The sequence below is a fragment of the Falco biarmicus genome, chromosome 4, assembly GCF_023638135.1.
Source record: "Falco biarmicus isolate bFalBia1 chromosome 4, bFalBia1.pri, whole genome shotgun sequence".
Taxonomy (NCBI): Eukaryota; Metazoa; Chordata; class Aves; order Falconiformes; family Falconidae; genus Falco; species Falco biarmicus.
The window spans coordinates 61,621,170-61,646,385 of NC_079291.1; the positions used below are offsets into that span (position 1 = coordinate 61,621,170).

Consider the following 25,216-nt stretch of genomic DNA (forward strand, 5'->3'; position numbering starts at 1 on the left):
ATTTTGCAATAAGGCATACACTCAGTCTAACTGGCGTTTTAAACTTTTTTTCTTTCAAACTGCACATCTGACACAATGTAATAACCTACCCCCTGCAACCCAAATATTGAGAATATAGCCCAGAGCAGTGTTAGAAGGCAAAGCCGGAGAATGTGAACCTGTATAGGGTTACACTGCTTGGATTTATGGCTGTTTTCTCATCTTAGTATAACCAAGGGTTAAGAGCTCTATTTAACACATCTGCATGTTTGCTGACTACAAAACAGATGGGACCTACTACGCTCAACCCTTTTGTGAGAACCTGAACTCGTTAAAAATAACTACAAGCCCGTGTCTACCAGCAGGACAGGACACAGGCGAGCCCTGGGGTGGGTCAGGCCCTGGCCACTCCTGCACAGGGGGACACTTCCACCTAGCGGCCTGCAGCTGCCAGGCCTCACCAGGAAAAGCCCGTTTACGTCAGTGAAGCTCACATGCGACATCATCCACTAGACAATTAGATGTGTCTAACATGAAAAAAATTAAGAACAGGTTTTTTGTTATTTACTGAAGAACGCAGCTGTTGAACTGCTTTTGTGGAACCTATGTATGTCACAGAGGCAGCCAATATATATTTATATTTATAATAAAGCCAACAATCTCTGTTTACCACGTCTACTTGTTATTGCATCTACCTTGTCAAACCACATAGAAACCCTGATTGGTGTGGGTTCGGCTGGGCCCTTAAAGACCCCCCAGTCCCACCCCCGCCTCGCCACCCTCACAGGGAAGGATTTCTCCCTCAGCTCTGATCTCCATCTGCCCTCTCTCAGCGCAAAGCCACTACCCCTGTTGTATCACTACATGCAATGTATGTACCAGCATTCACAACCTGGCACCTGGATAGATGAGAACACAGCAGACAATTTTTCAATTCTCATTTACTTTAGCATCTATCTACCTTTCACACATCCAGTTGATTCCTAATAATGTTTCACTCAGCATTCTGACCTGTATTTATGCACTTGGGAGCCACCACAGAAGCAACAAAATAAAACTAAAGTTTCCATTAATATTTATTTTAAAGACCCCTACTTCTGCTGTCCTTCCTTTTAATTTTTAACCTAAGTTAATTTAAGTTCTTCCAGACACTTAGCTTTGATCTCCTGCAGCCTACAAGTTATTTGGGACAAACAAGATGTCCACCTGTGTTCAGCAATAAATAACACCTCAGTTTCCAGCATGAACACTGAAGAGTAGTCAGCATTAACACACCTTAATCAGAAAACACCGTGTCAGTTAAAAACATGAACGTTACACCCAACAGCTAGAAGCAGGACACACAGTAACTTTACTTGGAGGCATTAACCTTAGAAACATTTTTCAAGTGGCTCTCAGGAGCAGGCTAGGAATACATTGTGCCTGTGCTAAAGCTCCTGTGACTGCTACAGAATGTAGTTACAAGACTATTTCCAGTTAAAAATTGGAAAACAATTTTACCATCATCCATTGAGGTAGGACTTGGATAAACATGGTGGGTAGCCTTTGATTTCTCTTCAGTTACTGTTCCCTGTGGGAAAAGTGGATGAAAGGAAGAAACTGTATGAGAAACCTTCAGCACATTACCCCAGACTTCTCACAGCCCATACAACCTAGAAATATTCAAGGCTAGCTTCAATGCAACTACAAGAACGCCACCTCTAAGGAGTGCCAGAAAAAGACAATTATTTTAAGATTGCTGCCAAACTACTACACCTCTCACTCTCTTCATCTCAAATGCTTCCTCCTCCTAGTTCGTTCTGCCCCAATTCTCATGGTAAATTGTTTATCTATCAGTTCATACAAGCCTATTGGTGAATATTTTGTATGAAAGCATCTGTAACTTTTTTCCCTCATTACGTACACACTTTGGTCCAAAACAATTTCTAAGTATGACAATTTAAGATTAAGTCTAAAAGAAACTTAACTAGAAATGGCTGCCTTGAATAGAACAGCCCTAGTGCTCAAGAAAGGCTGTATTGTCAAGAGACAGAATAAACACCCGTTCTTTCAAGAAAGCCTCCTAAATCATAGAACAAAGGGAGTAAATCAGAACTACACTAACATGATACCACTGTGTGTCAAAATACCCAAACATGAAAACACTTTTTCTTCTTGCTGGCTTAGCACGTCACTTTCTCAACATATGAGAAGCAACAGATGTACTTCTCATGCTTATGTAGGTGCCACAAACAGTGCGACAAAGCAATTTCTCTGCATATGGGTACAGGCCGTAATTATATTCCTATGGCATCTACAGGCAAAAAAAAATTACTACATGATCTGTTAAATAAATACCTAACACTGCTTAGTGTGACCAGTCGAGAAAACCCTGTCCTTCCCTCACGTGGAGAGCCATAAGGATTCTCCCACATGCTGTGGGGACACACCTCCAGTCTCCATATATGAAGAGTCATTTCCAAGGACAGCCGAAATTCACAGTCTGCAGAATCTTCTGCAGGAGTTATGTTTTGAAACAGTTTGTATGAAAATGTTATTCACAATTTACATTCCACAAACACTTGACAGATTTATTTAAAGGACTTAAGAGCACATGGGATAGTCACAGCCAACAATATGTGAATACCTTATTTAGAAGACAGCATCAAAAGAAAGAAAATTCAAAAAAGCATGAAGATGCATTGCATTATGGTAACAATATTCAAAGACTAGTCTGCTATCAGGGGCCAAAGAGCAAAGAGCTCCTACACCAAGAGTTCATAGAACTGGGTAAAGGGAGAGGAGGTGCTCTGAGCAACAGCAAAAAGGAGAGCTGGAAAGTAGGAAGAATTTAAAAATGCTCCAAAGGAAAGAGCCCTGGTGTGAATAAAGAATCTGCAAAGTGTTTAAGGAACAATGTTAATTCTCCTCCCTTCATTTCCCATGAGCTAAAGATCCTCTTCTATATATCTAATTTGAGCTTTGTGAATTAGATCAGTTAAGTTTCACCTACTTCCTATGGAGCTTTCAAAACCCCATCAGACAACAGACGAACAGAAAGTCTCTCTCAGATGCTAGCCTAACTGAAAACAAAGGGATGGGTACTTTACACTAGAACAGCTTTCAGAAAAAGGTATAAGCAGATTGTAAGGCTTATTCCCTGCCTCTGCTAAACTGAATGTGATTAGAAGCTAAAGACGTAACAAGATGGAAGAATTCTCTAGTGACAAAATGTTTTTCTTGAAGCAGACAGACTTTATGCTAAATCTCACTCATTACCTGTTTTCAAGTTCCTAAATTATTATCCTGGCTCTTCTCAAAAAATCCTCAACATTTATAAAGAAAATCAGAAAAAGTGCAACAAGTAACAGCATCTCCATCAGCAGAGAGAGCAAACATCTTACTGACAGCTCTGTTTATAAGCCCAGAGATGACACTGGCACTGTGCTGGGACGAGAGACACGCAACTCTTCTGCAAGGCTGCAGTCAGAGCAGCGAGGGTGGGAACGCCAGGGAGGAGGGAGCTACCAGTACTAGGGATGGGGTGGAGGAAAGACAACAGCAACAGGTTAAACAGAAAAAGTCAAGATAGCGAGCAAGCACAGACATCAACACAAATGCAAGATGAGAATTCAGAGGGAGGGCAAAGAAGCAAGCCCAAAAGGCGGAATTAGGGACAGTCTCTGTTTTTAGTTCTTCACATCCCTTTACACACAAAGCTGCCTTACTGAGAAGTCCCCGAAATCATTCACAGATATAGCATGCTTTGAGTTCACTGTAGACTTCCTTTATGAAAGGAAAATTGAATCATTAACTCCAATTTAAGCAATAACAAGCATCCTGAATCAGCTGAAAAACTACAAGTAACTTGTGAAAAATTACACAACTGAAGTTGGGATGATGATTTATAATCCCAACACAGGAAATACATTTAATGTGGAAAAGAAACACTGTACTTTGGCTACAGCCGTGAATTATCAAAACACAAAAGGCTATCAAGACCATCTAGAGTTCACATTCCAGGATTTTTCTCTCAAGACAAGTAAAAAGACTGTTTATATTCTTAAGAGACGAAGCTTAATAGCTTGTTCAGCTCATCATTTCCTATATTAAATTACAATGTGAAGATGTTGACTCTTTTGGAAATATGCTGACTACCTAACAAGCAGGAGTGCTGTTACTTATGCTCTGTTCAACACAGGCAAGAACAAAAGCAAGTAGAATAAAGCAAAAAAAAAGTAGCAATCATTTTAAGACTAAAGCTTCCTTATGCTGTTCCCACATATCTAGAACAGCTGTATTACATGCTACCTTCTTTGGTCTCAGATTTGGACAAACAATGAGCTTCTGCTTTATATATGCAGGTATTCAACAGCAAATCATCTAGGGCCTGCAGCCAGCTCACCGAGACACCATAACTACTTTTTACTTCAACAGCAATTTCAGATTTACTTCTAAAACAGTTACGACTCCATCTCCATGCGAGGATAACTACTAATGGCATTTTACAAATAGTGAACTTCTGGTCTTAAGCGACTTGCTGCTGCCGCCTTGTGTTGTCAGACAATTCAGATGTAACTGATAAGCTGAAGTCAGGTGAATACATTTTATCTTACGACTGACAAAATGTTTTAAGATATGCTATTTAACAATTACCTGGTGACGTTTGACAATATCCTTCAATTTATTAGCCAACTTCAATTCTATATCTGGAATGAGGTAGATGGTTGGTCTGCTCAGACAATTGTTCTAGTGGAGAGAATAGGAAGTTAAATAAGAAATTAGTAGGCCACCTGTGACATAAATCAAAAAATCCCATTAAGATCAGCAATGCTTGAGAGAGCTCAAGAGGAACACGTGGCAGCTTGTGCCATGGCACACTGACCCTAGCTCCAGAGACCCCTGCCACTGCAGTACTTCCTCGGCACACCTCCCCGCCGGAGTCTCACCCAGGGTTTCCTTCTGGTCTCTGCAGATCTGCTGTTATCACAGATAAAGGGAACGCAACCCAATGCAGCTGTTCCCACATTCCTGCTTTCACATCTTTAATGGAAACCCGGTCTTTGATTTCAAAGATTTTTTGATAGGCTCTGGAACACTTCACTTGAAAGGGAACTGAAGTTCCCTGCGTGTCAGCCTCTGGATCTGAATCTGTCCTGTTACACTGACATGCAGATTCACACATTTCTACAGTACTGACAGGTACACACTCGTTTCATTTTGAATTCTAACAGGTACTCTATTACATACTGAAACCACCATGCAATAACAGAAATTTTAGTATAATAAGAGTACTGTTTATTTTTGCTGTCCTTCCTCCTACCTCCACTTTTAATAAGCTCCTGAAAGTCACATCTTGACTATATTATACACTATATATTTTTTTTTTGGGGGTGGGGGGGGTGGGAATTAAAAAATTCTGTCATACACAGCAGTTTAAAAAATTTAACTTCAAATTAGTCTCCACACAGCTGTTATCTGCTGTCTTATGGTAACAACCTGTTCGATAAAACAAGCAAGACAGTCTGAAGTGTACCCTAACCTGAAAAAAAGTCAAACCGTTATCAGGCTGAAGGTCTCAAAAACGTCAGCAATTGCATGGGTATGTACAGAACGGTTACTCAGTCCTAAGTGTGACACTTTCACAACATGACAGAGTCACTCGGAATGCCTTCTCCTACCTTACAAAGAGGTTTTTTTCACCCTGTCCATGTCCACAGAACATCAGTGAAAACATTCTGAAGTTTTAAAGTAATAATCGGACTTGTGACTAAAATGGGTGGAAGAGGGAGGGAAGAATCTAACACTCCTACAGAAGTCCTGGACATAACTCTTCACTGGGTCACAGCTTAGGTACGTGAAAGGCTAGCGAATCCCTTTCCCAAGCAAGCGAACACAGTCCTGTACATGAGTTTCTTGCCTGCACTAGTGTTTTCTCGATGTTCATGAACATCTCCACGTTTCGATCCATTCGGGATGGATTCTGCAGGTCAAACCTCCGCCTGTTAAGGAAAATTATTCAAAAATATTAAATTCAACTCTCCTCCACTCAGTACTCAAGAATCTTTCACGTTCCACAAGAAAAACAGTATATCATGGTAGCTACACAAGAACACTTAAAGCACAATCACAAATATTTTTGCTTCACTTGGCAGCCCTCACAAGCAAGAAAAATCACCATGAACTAAATCAACAAAATGCAACTGATTTGTGAAATGTTTAGGAAAAATGAAGGTTGACATTGTCCAACAAAACCCTCTAGCAGGGCTGTGCATTCCACTACAGTCACAAAGGATAATTAAACAGAAACATAATCAAATGGATTTCAACAACTAGATGAGAAAACTCATGAACAAGCTCTGGCATCTCTTACTTCTAGTTGCACCCATCCACCAGTCCCAGACTCTAATCCAGGAAAAACACAGCAAGCCGTCTGCCTGCTATTTTCTAAATTAGTCATCTATTTGCTAACAAGCCACCCCACACAGCACACAGGTAGTCAATAATCCATGTAAGCATTTCATGATCATCTTTATTGGACTCTGGTACTTTAAAGTGTGCTACTGCATTGACAAAGCAAGCAAAAGTCTTGAAATAACAATGTAGATTTAAGAGTATCAGAAATGGGGGGCATAACACAAAATCTGACCTTCTACTGGGAAGAACCACAAGAGCCTCCCAGAGGCATTCTGCCCTATCCGCCTGAGCCATACACATATTCAGAAGTCACAGATGAATCAACTCAGATGAAGAATTTGAATGGTGACCCCCAAGAACCTGAGAGGTGGGACAAGAGCAGCACTAAAGCCAGTCCCTCGCCAGGGTCAGCACTGGCACCACCACGCAGGCTCATCCCCACTAGCCAGGGTAAGTAGTGCTGCAGGAGCCTCTCAAACATTTTGCCCTGACTCTTAACAATTCAGCCTTTTCCAAAGCACAATGGTATGTTTAGATAATCAGGTAGTTGACTTTTAGATGTAAAACACTGCCTGGTGTACTTCTGTACCTCCCAAGTTTTGAAAAAAAAGCTGTTGCTGGAGTCTGAAAATGTTCTTAACCGGAGCGTTGAGTTGGTGTCCAGGAGTGGCAATACTGGCAGGAGGAATTTCAGTGCATAAAATAAAAAAATACCCTGTACACTGAACACAGTGAAAAGGCCATGCACATAATTACCATGCAGTGACTGATAATGCTTTAACACCCCAACTTAAAAGACAAGAATTTATTCCAGTGCCCAAATCTAATGACAGTTTCTTTTAAACACATGCTTGCCTCCAGTAACACGTCAAATCACTTTTTAAAGTTTATAAACATACGATGAAGGTAAACCAAAGCAAGATTGATTTTTAGTCACAAAACCCATTACGACACAAGGATGACATCACATCAATATTACACTACTGAACAAGGACACTTCAGCTGAGACCACCATGTTCTCCGTCACTTGAGGCTCTCCAGCACTCAGAAAGAAGCTGCCCATGCAGGTGGTGCTGGTAAATATGCTGCAGTGCTGGGCAGCACCAGAAATATTGACTGCTCATGAATGACAGCTTCTATGCTAAAGCAGTATCACAGTCTCTTCCCTTCACACTAAGGGCATGGTAAACATGTCAAAGATAATACCCTGGAATATTTATTAGAATAGTCTTTTTAATTTTAAAATAAGTTTATGACCGCTTTAAATAGCGTTGTGCGTGTTGAGAAGTTTACACTGACTTCCAGAAGTAGGGCCAGTCATCAAGAAGTCTGTCAGTTCACTGCACAACACAATTTAATGAAGTATTATAATAGGATTTTAAGAGCCAAGATCAAGCAACTGCTCCACTATGCAGCCAGGGACAGCTTCATAGTCTGTATGCAAAATGCATCCTTCTCGGATGCAATGGTTTCAAGGAGGTGCAGAAAGATAATCGCCAAATAAACACAGACTAACCTAGAGACCTAATAAAGTCTTCAGCACCTATGAAACAAAGACACTTCAGGCATTGAAGTTAGACCAAAACTTTTTACATTTGGTTGCCTGAAGTCTGCATTACGTATTCATTTAATGCTATATATACGTCCCCAAATTCCTGCCTGCTTTTGAAATCCATACTTTAAAAGAGAAGCATGTCAACACATTAAGAAATAGCACTTTTCTCAGTTGCCCATTTAGGTATAACAGCAGTACTAAATTTTTCCTATCCTTTATTTAATTGATACCCTCTGACAGGTTTTAGCAAACAACTACTTGAATTGCAGTGATAGACAAGGTATGTCCAGCTGCACTGGATAAGTGCATTTTTCAGACATACCTATTATGACGAGGAAAGGTACTTCTCCTATAAGACAGATCATTCACAAACAGGTTAAGCAAGAGCGACAATGCATACCATTAAAATAAATTTTTTACAAAATCATAGTTCAGGCAAAACACCACATATTATTTGGTTGAGTCAGTGAAGGATACATTCCAAGCTCTAAGTCTGATCCTTAGAGTTAAATTCAAGTATTACTTCCCTCTACACCCCACATGCACAAACACAAGACACTACCCACACTAGTTTTGAGGAATCGGCAAGAGAGTGAGAAGAGAGGAGGCGATCACCACATATCTGTGTTTTGCTGACAAATTTCAATGACTGAAAACTAAATTCGTTTGGAAAAAATGGAACATTTAAGTATTCATTAAGTAGGAGCCATTTAACTCCTTTATCTTAAAGCAAAGAGGTAGCAAGACACTCCTGAAATATACACCACACACAACACTGTAACCATGTGTCACGTCCTAGGTGCTGGCAATAATGGAGTAGGAAAAAAACCTGACAGCAGCTTACTCATACCAGCTTTCCGATGCACCCACCTCAGGTATCAATTTAGCTGATACGAGTACAAACAACTCCTAAAAACAGCCAACCGTACCAAATCAATTTATTTTTGCCTTTTAACTTGCTCTTGAGGATAAGAGAAATACAATCAGTTCCAGGGATTCTGTTACAGGTCTGCACAACATCAGCGCAGAAACTATTTAAATTCACGTACAAGAACAATCTTTGCTTACTTTTACTTATTGGCTTTTCATCCTCAGATTTGTTACAAAGTTCTCAAATGTAGTAATTCATGCTACCGCTGCTTGGAAAGAGGATTATAACTTAGAAACACACAGGTCAAAATAATACTGCGATGTCATGTGAATAGTTTTAATACTAGAGTCTATAGCTCCACGAGCAGCGTTTCTAACTACTTGTGCTCCCCATTTATGGAGGTGATAAGCAATGGAAAACTGAGCATTTATTACTATCTATATAATGCTTCATGTTTCCCCAACTAACTGAACTCTATACTCACTACAGTAGCAAAGATTTACACCTTATAGGTGAGGAACAGCGATTCTAAGTTACCAGTTAATTTACTCAGGCATACAGCAAGTAAACAGCAAAAAAGAAGCCTCAAGCTTGTAATTAACTCCCAGCCTACAGGCTCAGGACCTTACACTTAAAGAACTTATCTTTAAATAAAGAAGTGTGGGGGGGGTGTCTTTAAAAAGCTACCATCAGCAAAACAGGAAAAAAAAATTGCCTCTTCCCATCTCCGACTCCCTTGCCTACCCAATTCTCCAGAAAGTATTAAAACTTTTAAGTAGTTTGCATAGGCATTTCATGTGCTTGATTTCATGCAAAAGGTGTATAAATCAAAAATAAAAACTTACCAGCCCTGTTCATTCTTATATTTGTAAGCAGCACCAAGAATGTGACATAATGTACCTCCAGCTTTGAAATCCATGAAGCACTTTGCCTGGAACCCAAAACAGAAGCGAAAACAGTGACATTGACTTCTGTGTAATTAAACAAATACATTCTTGTTCACTAAGTTTTAAACATCTAAATTACCAAATGCATACTTTAAGTTTCAGATTTATTACTTTGGAGTTTTACACTCTCCTTTAAGGATGTTTCAAGAAGATTAAATGCATTTGGTTTAAGTAGAATTCTTTGTGTTTGCAAGAACAACCTGATACATCTGAAAACTCCAAGTCCTTCTTTATGCACACCGCTTGCAAAAAACCTCCTTGCATAGCTGTAAAACAGAAATCCAAACTACTGTCTGAACACCCATTTCACAGTAAATAAAACCTACAATCATAGCTGTCAGTTAAGAGCTCTTCATCTGTATAAAGTAGACCAAAACAAATCATTAGAAATGCAAACCTAAAACCCAGGCTCTACGCTCACTATGGCTCCTAAAGCTCTCCATTCACATCCCTCGCCCACTGCAACGGCAAGCTGATTGTTCAAGGTCTGAAAAGGTCACCGTGTAGATCTGCCCTGAAATACTAAATCCAACTCATTTCTTCACTATCCATGTTATAGACTACAGCTGAGTCACATGTTTGTAAACAGGTACTCCGGATTCAAGAACTGAAATTCAACTAGGAGCACGAGGAGACTGAAAAGCTCCCGAGTCCCACCAAGTCCCTTCTCTAAAAGGTTACTAAAAAAGCAAGACCGCTCCCTACACAGAAAGGTACATTTTTCTGATAAACTACAGTTTTGAATTATCTTTGCTGTTTGACTAATACCTCTGGTTAGGATGTTTGCATGTGCTCGGTTAAAGCAAGCTACTGTCAAAGTCACCCCCAAAACAGCAGGCAGCCAGACAGCACAGCTGAAGCCAGGACCAGGGAAAGGCACCACCAGGAGCTACTTCAGGCACGGCTCGTGAGTACGGACACACAGGACGCTGGAGGCTCTCCACACAGCATCGGGAACAGGAGGGAGAAAAATTTGCAACAGCACTGGTGAACTAACCAGGGATAAGGAAAGCAACGTAGGATAACAGAGCAAATACAAACTGTTTCTGTCCACCAGGCCTCCTCTTTACAGTTACAGACTGGTTTCCAATGTAACTAATAAACTGATCCACCAAAAAGCGGTATTTTTTTCCCCCACCTTTCTCCTTCAGTTCTTACAAAATGTAAAAATTCATTTACAAACATGCACTCAAGTCAGACTACCCTGGAACACTTCTATTGACTGCAGTGCCAAACTGTTTGCGGCAGCTTTTATACAGGGTCAGAAGGACTTCAAATAGATCTGAAGTCTGGGAAACAGACCTGTTTACCCCAAGAAGCCTTTTTAAAAGCACGCTGTTCTAACAATACACTGAAATGACAAAAAGAGGCAGGTCCAGCACCTAGCTAGGCTTCCACAACAGATCCGTGTATTCTGCCCCGAAGCCCCAGGGAGGAAGCCCCCCTACAGGAACACAGCCCCACACCCCCAGCCCCACAGTGCATGGCTGTGCGGAGGGGCACTCTGAGCTGACCCCTTGCCATGTTGCTCCATGCGCTGCAAGATGCCCAACCACTTACTGGAATAGGAAATGAAACCTATCTCCCCATGCGCATGCTAAACATCCAGCCCAAGATCGGTCAGTTTTGTGTTTCTCAGTAAAAATAGAAAACTTTTACAAGTCACAAAGCAGAATTTGGGGAGCTCTCTAACAGACAGGTTCCCGGTACCAGCAGTTTTCTGCTAGCTGCCTCCTGCTGGAACTAGAGAAAGCACAAAGGTGGAGCCACTGCAAAGACAACAGGATTCCTAGAGTTTTTCTACATCGGAAATGTTTCCAATCTAGCTTCTACCTCATTTTTTAGATCAGAGCAGGTAATTTTCTTTCAAGTCCATTATATTACACCTCAGGAGCATTTCCTAACACAGAATGAACACCAAATTACAGACAGCCTTATCACTGCTGACAATCATTTTAAATTCATTTTGCAGCCAGGCAAAAATGGTAGCATGGGATCTAAATGAAACATTGCCTTCCTTGGCTCCAGAGCTGCTAATGGAAAACAAAGCAGTTCTGTGAGATATCGAATACACCAGTGTCCAAGAACAACATAAAAAAAGATCCTTCACAAGCATTCAACAAGAACAGAACTGCTCCTGGTCTACCATCTGTTTAGAGCCCTACTGCGCACAGAAAGTAATAAAGAGAGCTCAAAGCTGCCATACGGGTACTTGCCAGTTTATGAGCCACATGCTTTTCAGTACTATTCTTAGCAAACTGAAGTCCTCTGCAGATGAAGCAGTCTCTGATCAGAAGCTTGAACGAAACCAAAATGTTTTAACACATGAAATTATTTTATTGCCATAAGACTTGGCTCCAAGAATACAAGTGTTGGTTTACAACCACGCAAGCAAACGCTGGCTGCTCTAAAAAGAAAAATAAACCTCAATACAAAAACAGAAGACCCACAGTAAGGAGCGTTTCTGCAGCACTAGCATGGAAGTTGCTGTTACTTATCTTCAGCTGTCCTACACACATAAGGTCATCCAGAATCGACCTTTCCCTTTTTGCTGACACGCCAGACATATCGCACAACTTAATCACACAAGACACAATCACCGCAGCAAAGCTCACCTCACCTGCATTTTGGGAAACTGTTGGTCCCACTGCTGTACCCAACGTTAACCCACATTACATCTTTCCATGACAGGGCCAGAGCTTTCTGCGCTCCCAGGGCAGTTCTGGAAGGCAGCCCTGCAGCCTGGCACAGGGCTCAGTGATGCAGGAGGCCCCAGCAGCACAAGCAACTGCAGCAACTCAGGCAACTTAGGATATTACTACCACACCCAAGAAGTTCAGCCAGTATTTAACCACTAAAAACTATACAAATCTTTTTCATAGACGTGTCAGTTTTTTTGAAGTGTCAGCAGACTCTAGCAAGACACTCCCGTTAAACTGTGGTAATTTCTATTAGCATAAAAGCAAATAACTTAACAATTGGACAAAACCTGTTCAGCAGAAGACAAGCAGCTGTCAATAAACCAGACTCCCTTCAATATTTTTACTCCAAATCCATCATAAAAAGGCAATTAAGACCAACTGGCCTTACGATTTGCCATCTTAAGGGTTATTAACTTAGTACAGCCTTTATTTGAAACATGCAAAACTGCCTTTAAGAGAATTAATCAGCTTTTTTAAGCATCAGTAAGGTTAGACAACATGCATTTAAATGCAATAATGAGAAGACACGCACAGAAGTCAAACTAACAAACCTTCATTTACTCTAGGTCTATTCACACTCTGTACTGTCCGGCATCCCTGCCAAGGACAAGAGCTTAAACACAGAATTATCAACCTTCTCTCAAATAGATCAGGGTCTATTTCATCCACTCAAAGCACCAAGCAAAACATTTGGATTTCATTTCAGAAGATGCAGTCTGCAGAGATGTAGATGCAGTCCAGGTAAACCTCTGTGAACTCCAATACTGATGGAAGAGACCAGCTTCCCTTTGCCTCCGACTGCTCCAGCACTGCAGAACAGACACCTCAGGGAACAAGTGTGAGGGACACTGGCTGGTACTTGGAAAATAAGCGCCAAGACTCTCGTGTGAACTGGAGTAACAACCTTGGTTTGACATGTTCTCACCAGCAAGTGATCCTGGCGAGCCACGTCCTTGTGCTTTGCCAACAACTGCAATTCCCAAGAACAACACTTAACCTCAGACAGGCTGCACCGATAAGGGGAACAGCATCACACAAGTGACTATAAACGCCAGCCTTTAGCGATGGTGTTGCGAGCAAGTCACACATTGAAGACTTCTGCAGTCATCCACAGGTACATAGCACTCAAAGTTTTGATGACTTGGGGTTGTTTCTTTTAGACAAGCGTGACCTCCTCCTCTTCAGCTTCAGATCCTCCCTCACCAGGAACATGGTAATAATGAACAGCCAGTTGCTAAGACAGCCACGGACTTTTAACCTCTTTTAGTTTCATTCCGTTTCTTTTCAGTGGAAGTCTGCAATAGCTTTTCAATAAATTTTTGGAGATCAGCAATGTCACTTAAAATGTCCCTTCGCCCTCCCAAGTCAGACACAGTCCTGTAAAACAGAAGCATTCTGCACACCTTCGAAGTGCTATGGTAGAATAACAAAGCCTCCATTGCAGCCTGAACCAGTAGCAAGCATAGTGGAACACAGGAACAACATATTTACAATGCCACTAAAATCTTTATTACTCACTCTGAAGATAAGACAAATTGATTTAAGACTTGAGAGCACTCAAATGGTTTTATCAACTTGTTGAATATCGGTATTTTTACAGTCTACACTGCCATACCAAAATAAAGCACTGCCATGTTCCCTCTGTCCCTAGAGTTCTCACAACCACCAAGGCAGCAGGCGATCAGAATGGAAGAGATGGTGAGCGACACCTCAATGGCATCTTGTGGTGCTTCTGTGTGTTCCTAAGCACCAAGAGATTCACACAATAACTATGGCTGAAACCTCCTCTTCTGAAGAAAACGCGTGTGAATTCACACTCCTCACAAAGGAAGCTGCATAAGCAAAACATCTGGGGAAAAAATCACCACAAAAGAGATACTATTCTTTACATGGTGGACCAAAGAAGACGGGGTACTTTCAATAGTTTTCAGAACAACTGCCATTTATGACATTGCAATCAGTTACAAATATTTCGAACTTGGTACGTACATCTAAACAGAACGCTAGACTGCATGACCTTACATTCCCAGTAAGCATTGTGTGGCAAAGACAAGCAAAGACCTTGCCGTAGACTTCCCCAGTGCTTACACATGCATTTTTGACAGTTGTCTTGACCCACAAAACCTGCCCCAAGTTGACCAACTGGGTGCTTCGATACCATGCTGCAGTCCTTGCCCTTCTCAACCAAAATCCTTCTGCTACTTTGTCCTTCCCATTTGCTGCATCCCTGGTCCCTCTTTTCAGTGGTTTAGACTTCGCACTCATTTGGACAAGATTCATTTGGTGGTAGGCAGGGGTTCCAAGCACAGTGGGACTGGCCTTTGAACACAATCACTTGGGTACTACGCTAAAGATGTGCCAAGTTTCAATTTTAAATAAGCAACCCTTAAAATGTTGATATTGTTTCTGTATACCAGTATCTCGAGTGAATGGAAAACCATCCTGGACTAATTAGGTAACTATGTACTATTAAAGAACACGGTAAAGCCACTTTTCAGTATTATATAGCATTATAGGTTTGAAGTTTTATCAACAGAAAACCCCAATTGAAACTTGCTTGCTTTGCAAAGTACGTGCTATTCCATCAGTTTAGGATGCAACAGTCCAAACAGATTTTACTAAAATTCTATGTAAGCTTGTAAATTTTAAGTTGAAATTAAAGCCTTTCCACCACATTCAGGAAATCATTTCCAAATATACAGAAAATAAGCTGTATTACATAGAAAATCTGCTTTTAAGGAGGACCGTGCTATTTCACCCCTTCCAGAGGACACAGAAACGAAAGCCTTGGACTAAGCGCTGATCTCCCTCCAAGTCTCCTGGAAGGAAACCAGTGGCACAGACACTAGAGGAAGAACGAAGTATGCTGTTGTAATAGCGGTGGGTTAACTCCAATACTCACAGGAAGCTTTGTGAAGGCAGGATTGGTGACATGTTTTCCAAAGGCATCTTCCTGGAATTGCAGCAGCTGCACCACCAGCCCAGCCAGTGTTTTATTGGTAGGAGCATCTGCTTGAACATACTGAAAGACAAAAAAACCCAGCACACGCTTACTTGGGACAGTGGATAATAAAACATGTAGACTGGCCTACTAATTCCCCAGACCCACTTTATCAGTTGTAGAGCAGAGTTTTAAGATTTAAGGATCACTGTGTGTCCAGGAAGGACGGGGGTGTGCGCACAGGAGAAGCACCAAGCACAAACATTTTTTAAGCTTTAGTCTTAAAATACAACACGTATCTGTGAATCATTATCAGCTCATCATGGCTGGTGGTGTTTTACAGATAGAGATTAACTACTTCAATCTGATTTGTAGTTCCTAATAAAGGAACAAACTAATTCTGGCCTACACATACACAAAGCTTTCTACAGCAACTTTACAGACTCCTGTAATCAACTGCTACACGTTCAACCCCAGAGCATCCATTTGGTACTACGCAGCACGTCACATACGAAGAGGAAAAACCAATCCAGACAACCACATCTGCAATACTCTGCGACAATCTAAGCATTTCCCAAGGTGGCACCTCTAATAAAATGCATATATGTAAAAGGGGAAATCACAGCATGGAATATAAAAAACCTCCCAAGGCTGCTGTGTTTTCATTACTCCTAATATTACAGGATTCACTTACTGGATGTAATCTCACCATGCCAGAAGACTACTAAGAGTAGAACCAACATTGATGTAGAATATGCAGCAATATTAGCTACCCGAGTCATTTACCTTGATAATGCTATGAGCCACAAGGTCTTTGCTCTTCCCTCAAAGGATTCTTCACAAGCCACTTAAAAGATTGAGCCAGAGCCCTCAAAGGTTTAAAACAGCAGCGTTAAACTGCAGTCAACCTCACTAAACTTTCCAAAGCACTATCTACACAGCAGAAGTCAAGAAAAAGACACAGACTTTTCCATGACAGTTTCACAGTATCTGACTCCGAGATGCAAGCTCCTTCAGCACTTGAGGGACAGGGACACGCATCTGAGAAATTAAATCTTCGCAACTCGAAGGACACAGATACCTGTAAGATTCCCCAGGTGTCCTGCCTTGTGTATAAAACCTAATCTAGAAATATGAGCCTATAAAGAACAGAAAGCTGAATTTCCAAAGCCGCATTTTTCTTAGTCCTCTTCCCTCCCCCAGGAAAGGCAGGTAATTGTGATCGTTTTATCCAATTAATAACTCCTATCAATTCACAACAGCTACCACAGAGATATGATGAAGCAGCAATAACAGTCGGTCTTTATCACTGCTAGAATCCAGCTGAAGATAAAGACTTCTGCTCTTAGGCTTTTTTAAAAAACCTCTAGACCCTCTCACTCCTCTCAGCTAGCAACTATTCTTTATAATTTTTGGACTGGAAGCTCTGGGTGCTGCAGCTGGATTCACCAGAGCAGTTTAAGCAATCTTTTGTTGGAATTACTGATCTGAGGATGGCAAAACGGAGTGTGCGACTCGCTCAGATGCCCCAGTTAATCCAGCATCTTTACTGAAAAACCCATCCCAGGCTCTGCACTCGCTTACCAGGTGCTGCAGCTCAGCGGGCAGCATGCCATTCTCTTGCCTTTGTTACAAGTGGCAAAATTCTCCCACAGGGAGGCACAGGATAATACTTAAACCGCTACTGGTAAATTTGCCAAAATCCTTTTTATCAGTGTCCTGAGGGTTCCTAAACCAAGAAGGATGATTACCAAAATGCATGCAGTGCTGTGTATTTTTGTATCTGTTAACGGAAGATTTACCTTGTACTATTTTTTGTATAGTTTAAAAATAAGTGACTATCATACCCTACATCCATGCACATCCTGGAAATCACAGCTAACAGCCCTCAATCTCCCATCATTTCGCACGTTCAACCTTTTGCACCACCACCTTATGCAAGTCTGAATAAAATTCTGAGCTTTTAATTCAACTATGCCAATTATAATGCAATCAAACAAATGTAAATTGAAAGGTGCAGGCAAAACAGATATCTGCTAAACTACAGATTGAGGATTTGCAAAAATATGAAAACAAAAGCACAGCAAATCCAAGTGTCAGACTTCATATTAAATAATCCCATTCCTATTAGCAGGACAGCTTTGATTTTGAACACTTTCACACGTCATACACATTAAATATGTTCAAAAAGCAAAGCCACTGGTTCCAGCTTAAGCCCAGCTTAAGACAGATAGATATTTTTCCCAGTAAACAGAGTACACTGTAGTAGTACAGCTTTAGTTTTGCATGGGAGGCCTACTCCAGGAAGATAAAAGATGCAAAAGCAGCTTTTGTATATCTTATCTGAAGCTACACAGCCTTCATTCTGGCAACACTGAACACAGAAAACCATAACCATTAAAACTCATTTAATGGGGGGGAAAAAAACTCTTTACTGCTACATTTGCTTTTTTTGTACAGGATAAAAGTCTTAAAGTTTTCTGCAACATGTTTAACACTGTATTTAAAATTAATAAAAGCACCCCAAAAATGCATACAACGGAACAAGGCAGCAAGCATTGATGGCTTCTACTACCAGTAAAACAGAAGGATAAAGCAATTCTGTGCTTGTGGCCATCATTTAACACGAAACAAAAAACTCAACCACCAACCCAAACCCTTGTAATTTCACTAATCTACCTCTCAACCCATACCATCTACTTAAACTCACAGCTTCTTTAGGGCACTTAGAACAAAACTGCCTTCAGCATAACCCCCTAGCTAAGGTTCTCTCAGTTCCAGTTTCAGGAGCCAATAAGTCACAGGGACATAATTCATGAAAATGATAACCAGAGACAGAACGTACTCTTCACACAAACAAGGCAACAAAAACAGAAAATGAAAAGCAATAAGGAGATAGTAAAAGTTTAGGTTTCTTTGTCACCCATAAACGAGTCACAAGGTAACACTGCCTGCTGTAAACAAGGTGGCTCTAAACACTGATGACTGCAACCTCAGTCAAAAAACTGAACCCAGAAGTGGTGGTCTTGCAGTGACTTACTGTGTATTTTTTTCAGACGTTTTCCTTCAGGAGGGGACACCAAACACATTTACATGAGAAGACACCTTGGAAAGTATATTCTTAGACATGAAATTTTTCAGGCACTTACTCCTTTACTTGCAGATCCCACTTTTACCTCTTGCAAGAAGCACTGCCAGCTAGGAGCTATCAGAAAGGAAGATAACATCAGGAACCCCGACTCATTATTTTGTCAGAGGTTCCCCCTAAACAATAAGGGGGGAAAACCCACCCACCTTCAAAAGGAAACACAAAAGACTCCTTTCAATTGCTTATGCACACTAACCAGCAACACAAACAGATGTTTAAAGCATCAAAATCAGTAAGATTATTCCCTGATCAATACGCAGTGGGTTTGAGGGGACCACAGAGGACCAAAGTCACAACAGATATGCAAGTTTTCCATCAGTCTCCACAGCAGACAGAAGCAGAAAATGATTCTGCAGCAAATAAAGGTTTTTAAACAGAGAATTCCAGAAGGCAGAAATGATGCTCTGTTCTGATACACACACCTTTGGCATAAGAGGATTTTGTTCAAGTGCTGAAATACCAAAGCCACATTGACACGGCAAAGATTTTTCTACCGTTTCCACGTCCATTAGAAATACAAACCCACCCACACGTCCTTACAGCAGCAAAGATGTATGGTCAGAAGTCTTAGACTGTAACTCAAATCATTCAAGAAGTGAGAGTAACCACTAGCAGAGGAAATCACTGCCCTTCACCAGCAAGATCTGCCATTGCAGCTGCACTGGAAAGCTTCTGTCACAGACGTTAAGGGACATTCATACACCTGGTTTTGATGTGGTTAGTGACCTGAAATAACCACATTATGGCTCTGCATTGTAGCCCTGTTGCACAAATCCTTTCCTTCTCCTAAACAAAGAACATTTCAGCTCAGATCACTGAATAACAGGGAAAGGAAAACCAACATTAAAATACCTTGATCTAGGTTATAACCCTTGTTCCTTTCTTAAAGGCGAGAACACAAAAGAGCTGCAGACACTGCGAAAATGCTCCCTCAGATTAAATCAAAGTCAGTCACTGAAGAAATACTTGATAAGGTTAGCACCGACAGGGGAAGTCGGAGCCAGCAGAAGGAGAACTACAAATCCTCTAAATTCAGCTCTTGGCTGGCAGTGAACAAGCAGGTGGTCTCCAAACAGACATCTCTGGCTGCAACAACTGCCATTTCATAACAGCTGCCAAGAAGCAGTTCATCCCTCCTCGCTGTCGGGCTGAGGCTTATTAATAGAAGGGCATAAAGGGATTCCACACTGCTGCCCGCTGCTATCGTCCTGCAGTAAAACAGATATGCTCCACTGGCAACAGTCCAACACCTTGCAACAGCACCACTCCATTAATGTGGAAAGAAAACTTATTATCCTACACTTGCTACTAGTGCAAGCAGGTCCCAGATATCGCTTGGAAGTCTGGGTGGTTTGTGGGGTGATACCTCCTCATACCCTGCACAGTTCGGTGTCCATATGGGCAGCCCACACCATCTTAAATGGTGAATTAGAAGACAGGACAATGCTCCACTCGCTCTTTAAAAAGCAAACCCAAACGCCCTCCTCCCTGCCCCCCAAAAAATCAGTTTTCCAACCTCGTCTCACAGGGTAGGGCACAGCTTCCAGAGCCACCGAGTAGCTGAAGCTTGTACAGGCCAATAAATTGAACTGGCCACAATGAACACACTGGGAACAGTTCTTAGGGACTACAGCTGCAAGGCCAAGGCTAGTTTCTGCATCCTTCGTATACATACTCAAAAAAATCCCAAACTATCTTAGGAAGATATTTTTCAATACAAGAAATAACTGGTTTAGGACAAGCCATTTTAATAAGAGCGATTTGTTGCTGAATGGTAAAGGAACTATGCAAACAACACATAATATTAGAGATCACCAAGCATTAATACAATAAAAAGTGAATTGCCCAGTTTACTTTTGAACTATAAATTTCTGCTTCTAGCGGACACCTTGATGTCACCAGTTAGCCTACCCAAATGCTATGAAAGCCCGTTGTATCCTCCAGGCCTGGAAAACCACAGCATAAACCCATTTCCAACTCACAAGGAAGAAAGGCTCAAGCACCTGTACTGCCGTCCAGAAGGAGACGACCTCCTGCAACCCTCAAAGCAGAGAAATAGCTCAGAAAGACTTCCCTACATCACACGCACACAAAAATAGGGAGCGGGAAGAAGCTTAGAGTAAGCGATTAAGTTTTCTGTCATTACGTTTGTTGCCACTAACAGCCCCTCCAGTGTTCCTTCCGTCTTTACAGGCATCCTCCACCCAAACACCTGAGCCTCCCCAACACAAGCTCCTGACACATGCCGTCTTTCTGCACATCCAGGGAAGGGCCTTCCTCACCACGAGCACTTTAGCCAAAAAAAAAACCAGACCTGAAAGGTTTGTGCCAGGAAAACCACATCACAGCAACGCAGGGCTACAAACCCCACACTGCTGCCTAAAACAATTTATCAAGAGGTTTCTGACAGAGACAGCACACCGCCTAGGCAGCCCACTCCTCCCTGTCAACGAGTTCTTCCAATATCCAGTGCAAGTCTTCCACACTACTACTTAAACCTCTCACTTTTTTAGGTCTACCCTAGAGACATGGAAAGCTCCCAGATAGTTGAAGACTTGCCTAATCTAGAGACAAGAATGAGAAGATTTGCAGTTGCAGTTCTCTAACTCCCTCCAGGCCCATTGTGACTTCTGGATCCTTGACCAAGCTCACTGCTGCTCTGGGGACTCAGTCTGAGCAGTCCCCAACATCCCCGGGCTCCCAGAGCCAGACACAACGCCTACTACAGCCGACGACTTCACTGCCGAGACGTAGGCGTATCCATTTTTAAGGGTATAAACTGCACAAAAGCCAGCTATAATCACCATGCACTTTTCTGAAAGAAGTCACGCCCCTACAGCAAGATGAAAATAGACACAAGGTAAACTAGAGTCCGTTTGCCACACATGAAAAAGGAATTAACACTTCTATTTAGAGTATTAAGGATACATCTTTAAACACCAATAGCATCAGTTTCCTTGCCTCCCCAAACAAATAATTATCTGGTTTTTCCCAAAGGATTTTACACAGCAGTATTTTGAAATTCACTTGCCCAGTAAAGGTTTCCTCTTAGCCCAATTCTAATTACCTTCTAGAGTTTAAGAAATAAATCAAGCCATCTAATTTTTATAACCAGTAATACTGTGTAAACCAATTATAATAAAGGAGTTTTTCTTTGGCACACAAAATGAAAGCTCCCGTTCCAGAACTACACGTAAAAGGCCCTGCCAGGCCAGTCCGCTGAGAACCAGCTTGTCTAGATAGTTTTGATTCACAACAGCAAGGGACAATAACCGTTAATGCTTTTAAGAAGGTGACTCGCTCTTCTGCCGAACGGCAGATGCCAGTTCAAAGTTACTTCAAAAGTTTATTGTGTTCTTGTGGGTGTTCAGTTATGAAATGAAAGAACACTTCTCAGAAGTCTAGAAACAGTGGAGAAGCACAACCAAAACTCTGTCAAACTGGAAATATATTTTTGCGTTACAATTTCCCCAACAGCATAAATAGCTTAAGCTGCACACTTGAACGAGGACCTCCACCCCGCCGTGCGGAAGCCGCTGCGTGCGGCTGTGGCAGAGCAAGCTATGTGAAAGGACTGGTAACACACACCTGAACACGTTCTGGTTTTTAACCCAGACCAGCTCAGACACCCGTTTCAGAGCACGGCCATGTAACTAATCCCATCAACGGCACCCGCAGCACAACGGGCAGACCTGGCGGCGGGTTACTGACACCAGCGAGTGGAGGGATGTGCCACAAATCGCAGGTAAATATAGAGACTAAAGCACCGCTAGGCTGTCCAGCATCTCCCCCTGATATCGCCCAGCCCCAGCTAATCCTCTCGCCAGGATTGCTGCAAAGCTGTCTAGACAGATGTGTCTGTCTTCTGGAAAGTTCACATCAGGTAATTTTTCAAGGCTTAGATACCGAAAGAAAGTTACAAAGCCGCCGTACAGGAAAAGCACTGGAAAAGGCGGCACGGGAACAGGGAGCACAGGGAAGGGGAAGAACAACACAAGGGCAAGGAGCAGCGAGAACCGGCAGCGAGCTGGCCTGGGCTGCGAGCCACCCGCGCAGCACCGTGCCCAGGGGAACGTGCTCCCGAACGGCTTTTTTATTTATTTATATTTCTTTTCTTCCTGTTTTCAACACACTTGACACCTCAGGGGCGCGGTTTAAGCGCAACCCGTGTGAAACGCTGGCGAGCTGAGCCGAGGCTTGCCCGCACACGAAAGTTCGGGCTGCGGCTCGCCTCGGCGTGAACACGAGGGGTCCGGGAGAGCGCAGCCCAGGGAGCCCCCCCCGACCCGCCCCGCCGAGGCCGCGGCCCAGGGACCTCCCCGCCCTGCCCCGGCACGCCCCGCCGAGGCCGCGGCCCAGGGACCCCCCCCCCGGCACGGCACGGCCCGCCGAGGCCGCGGCAGGAGGCGCCGGGCGCAGCGGCGAGGCCACGGCTGACAAAAGCCGGGAGGGTCCCCCCGCCTCACCCGGGCTGGTCCGCTGCGGAACCCGCCGCCCCTCCGTGGAAGGGGCCCCCGAGCGCCCGCGCCGCCCCCTGCCCGCTCGCACCTTCTTGTAGTGCTTCCCCAGCCAGACGCGGACCGAGTCGAGCTGGGACACCGTCTCCGGGCTCTCCCAGAACTTCCCCGTGGGGCCGCCGTCCTTCCGCCGCGCCACGGCCAGCACCGCCAAACCGGGCCCGCCGCTCACCGCCACGGCCGCCCCCGCCGCGGCCGCGGGCCCCGTCCCGCCGGCCGCCACCGCTGCTGCCATTGTTACCCTCGCCGAGCGCCGCCACCGCGGCCCTGCGCCTCCCACCCGCCTCACGCCGCGCATGCGTCGAACGCCGCAGGCCCCGCCCCCTCGGGCATGCTCGAGAACCCACTCCTCCCCCGCCCGCTCGCCGCCGCCGCCCGGTGCGCCCCGCTCCCACACCGCGCCTCTTCCCGCTCCCGTCCCGCCGCGGGCCGCCCCCGCGCCGCCGCCCTCAGCGCCTGCGCCCCGCCGGGCCCCCCCCGCGCAGCCCCGCCGCCATCTTGGCGCATGCGCGGGCGGCCCTTTTCGCTCAGCGCGGGGCGGGCGGTGCGCGCGGCCCCTGCGCATGCGCGGCCTCCCCTGCCCCCCCCCCGCCCCCGGCCGACACGCACGCGCGCTGCGCCCCGCCGGCCGTTAGCGCGGGCTCGCCTCAGGCGGGGGGCGGGCTCGCGGCGCTCCCCCCAAACACACCTCCGAGCCGGTGAGGGGGCCCGCGCTGCCCTCGACCGCGCCGGGGTGCTCAGGCGTCCGGCGGCGCCGTCCTCCCCCGGCCCGGGCCGGTCGTAGCCCCGCGGCGCAGGGGCGCGGGTGGCCGGAGCGCCGTTACCCGTGCCCCGGTGTCCTGCCCGGTGCCAGCGCCGCGCTCGCCCCGCGACTGGGCCCTCCGTGCTCAGCCCCCCACAGCGGCACCGGGGGCGCGGCCCTCCGGGCCCCCCCGGCACCCCTCGGTCATCCTGCGGGCCTTGCGCTGCCGGAGGCGCTGGGTGCCTGGGGCAGGGAAGCATTTTCCTGTTCAAAAGCAACGCTGGCCTTTTGGTCCTGGCCCACTGCTGGCACTAGTGAAATTTTTAGCAGGCTGAAGTTTCTGATGCCACCTTTTTGGCACTGGCTTGCCCTTGCATAGGAAAACACTTCCCTGCTGTGGAAGGAGGTACAGTGGACATGTGTTGCCCTTTTATACTTGCTCCTCTATCTGAAGGACAGCAGACAGCAAAGCATCAGATAGGCGATAGGACAGCTCGTCCTCAGGTACAGCAGCAAGGATGTGTCACCACACTAATATTTTTTTCCTCCTGTACTTCTGAAGGCAGTTGACCCCTTGCTGTAGGACAGACGGCCCTCACATTCCTATGCAGAAATGAAATGAAGAAACAGCTCACAGGCTTCAGGCACCAGATCAAGCTGTTTATTCCCTCATCAGGCACCACAGGATGTAGTGGAGTGCTGATACTGGAGCCTCAAGCCATACAGCTGCATGCATTCAGCCTGCAGTGATTGAAGCTCTAGGCAGAAGCAAAGGCATGACACCTAATAAGTAATGGTTTGGTGGGGAAAAAAAAAGTGGAAGACTTTGAGAGAGCCTCAACTTTCAAAGCTTGAAGAATGGAATCTCTCCCCTACCCAGTGATGAGCACTGAGGACAAGATACCTCATGTGAAAAGAAGGTGGAAAGCAGCAAGCATAGCTGTAATTTGCCAACATACCTGAGCTAGAAAGGGCAGCTCCTCCAAAAGTCTCTTGAGCATATAATTATGCAAAATTAAAGTGAAAATACCATAATCAGGAACAATTCTTTAGATGGGGTATAGGGAGATCTAGTATGTGGCTTATCAATGAGTTTATCGTAACATGGTCTGCAGGACTGTGTGTTTGTGCAGCTCTAGGTGCACCAGCTGCAGCACAGGAGCAGAAAAACATTGGGAGCAGAAATTCTTGAAGTTGTGATTGCAGTTATGCCCCTCCTGTCTTGGAAGCCCAGGAAGGAAGTATAAAAAGGAAAGGAATTAAAGAGAGAAGGCAGGCAGGACTAGGAGGGAAATGAGGGAGGAAGCTGTACCTGAGTGAACACTACACACCTCGCTGTTTTGTAAAAGCTCCCAGAAGATAATGAAATGAACACAGAATCTGATTTTCATGATTGTAGGGACTAAGAAAAATGTGAT

General features: G+C 44.1%; 1 protein-coding gene across 1 annotated transcript in view; it reads right to left on the bottom strand.

Moving 5' to 3' along the window:
- SMARCC1 (SWI/SNF related, matrix associated, actin dependent regulator of chromatin subfamily c member 1) overlaps nucleotides 1-23,425 on the bottom strand; it is a 90,673-nt gene extending 67,248 nt beyond the window's left edge. The window contains exons 1-6 of the mRNA XM_056333991.1: nucleotides 23,088-23,425; nucleotides 15,353-15,472; nucleotides 9,647-9,732; nucleotides 5,879-5,960; nucleotides 4,615-4,707; nucleotides 1,480-1,549 (exon numbers count right to left, since the gene is read on the bottom strand). Coding sequence (XP_056189966.1) covers nucleotides 1,480-1,549; nucleotides 4,615-4,707; nucleotides 5,879-5,960; nucleotides 9,647-9,732; nucleotides 15,353-15,472; nucleotides 23,088-23,354 — 718 coding nt within the window. The 5' untranslated portion in view covers nucleotides 23,355-23,425. The remainder of the gene's footprint in view (nucleotides 1-1,479; nucleotides 1,550-4,614; nucleotides 4,708-5,878; nucleotides 5,961-9,646; nucleotides 9,733-15,352; nucleotides 15,473-23,087) is intronic.
- Nucleotides 23,426-25,216: the final 1,791 nt, after the last annotated feature.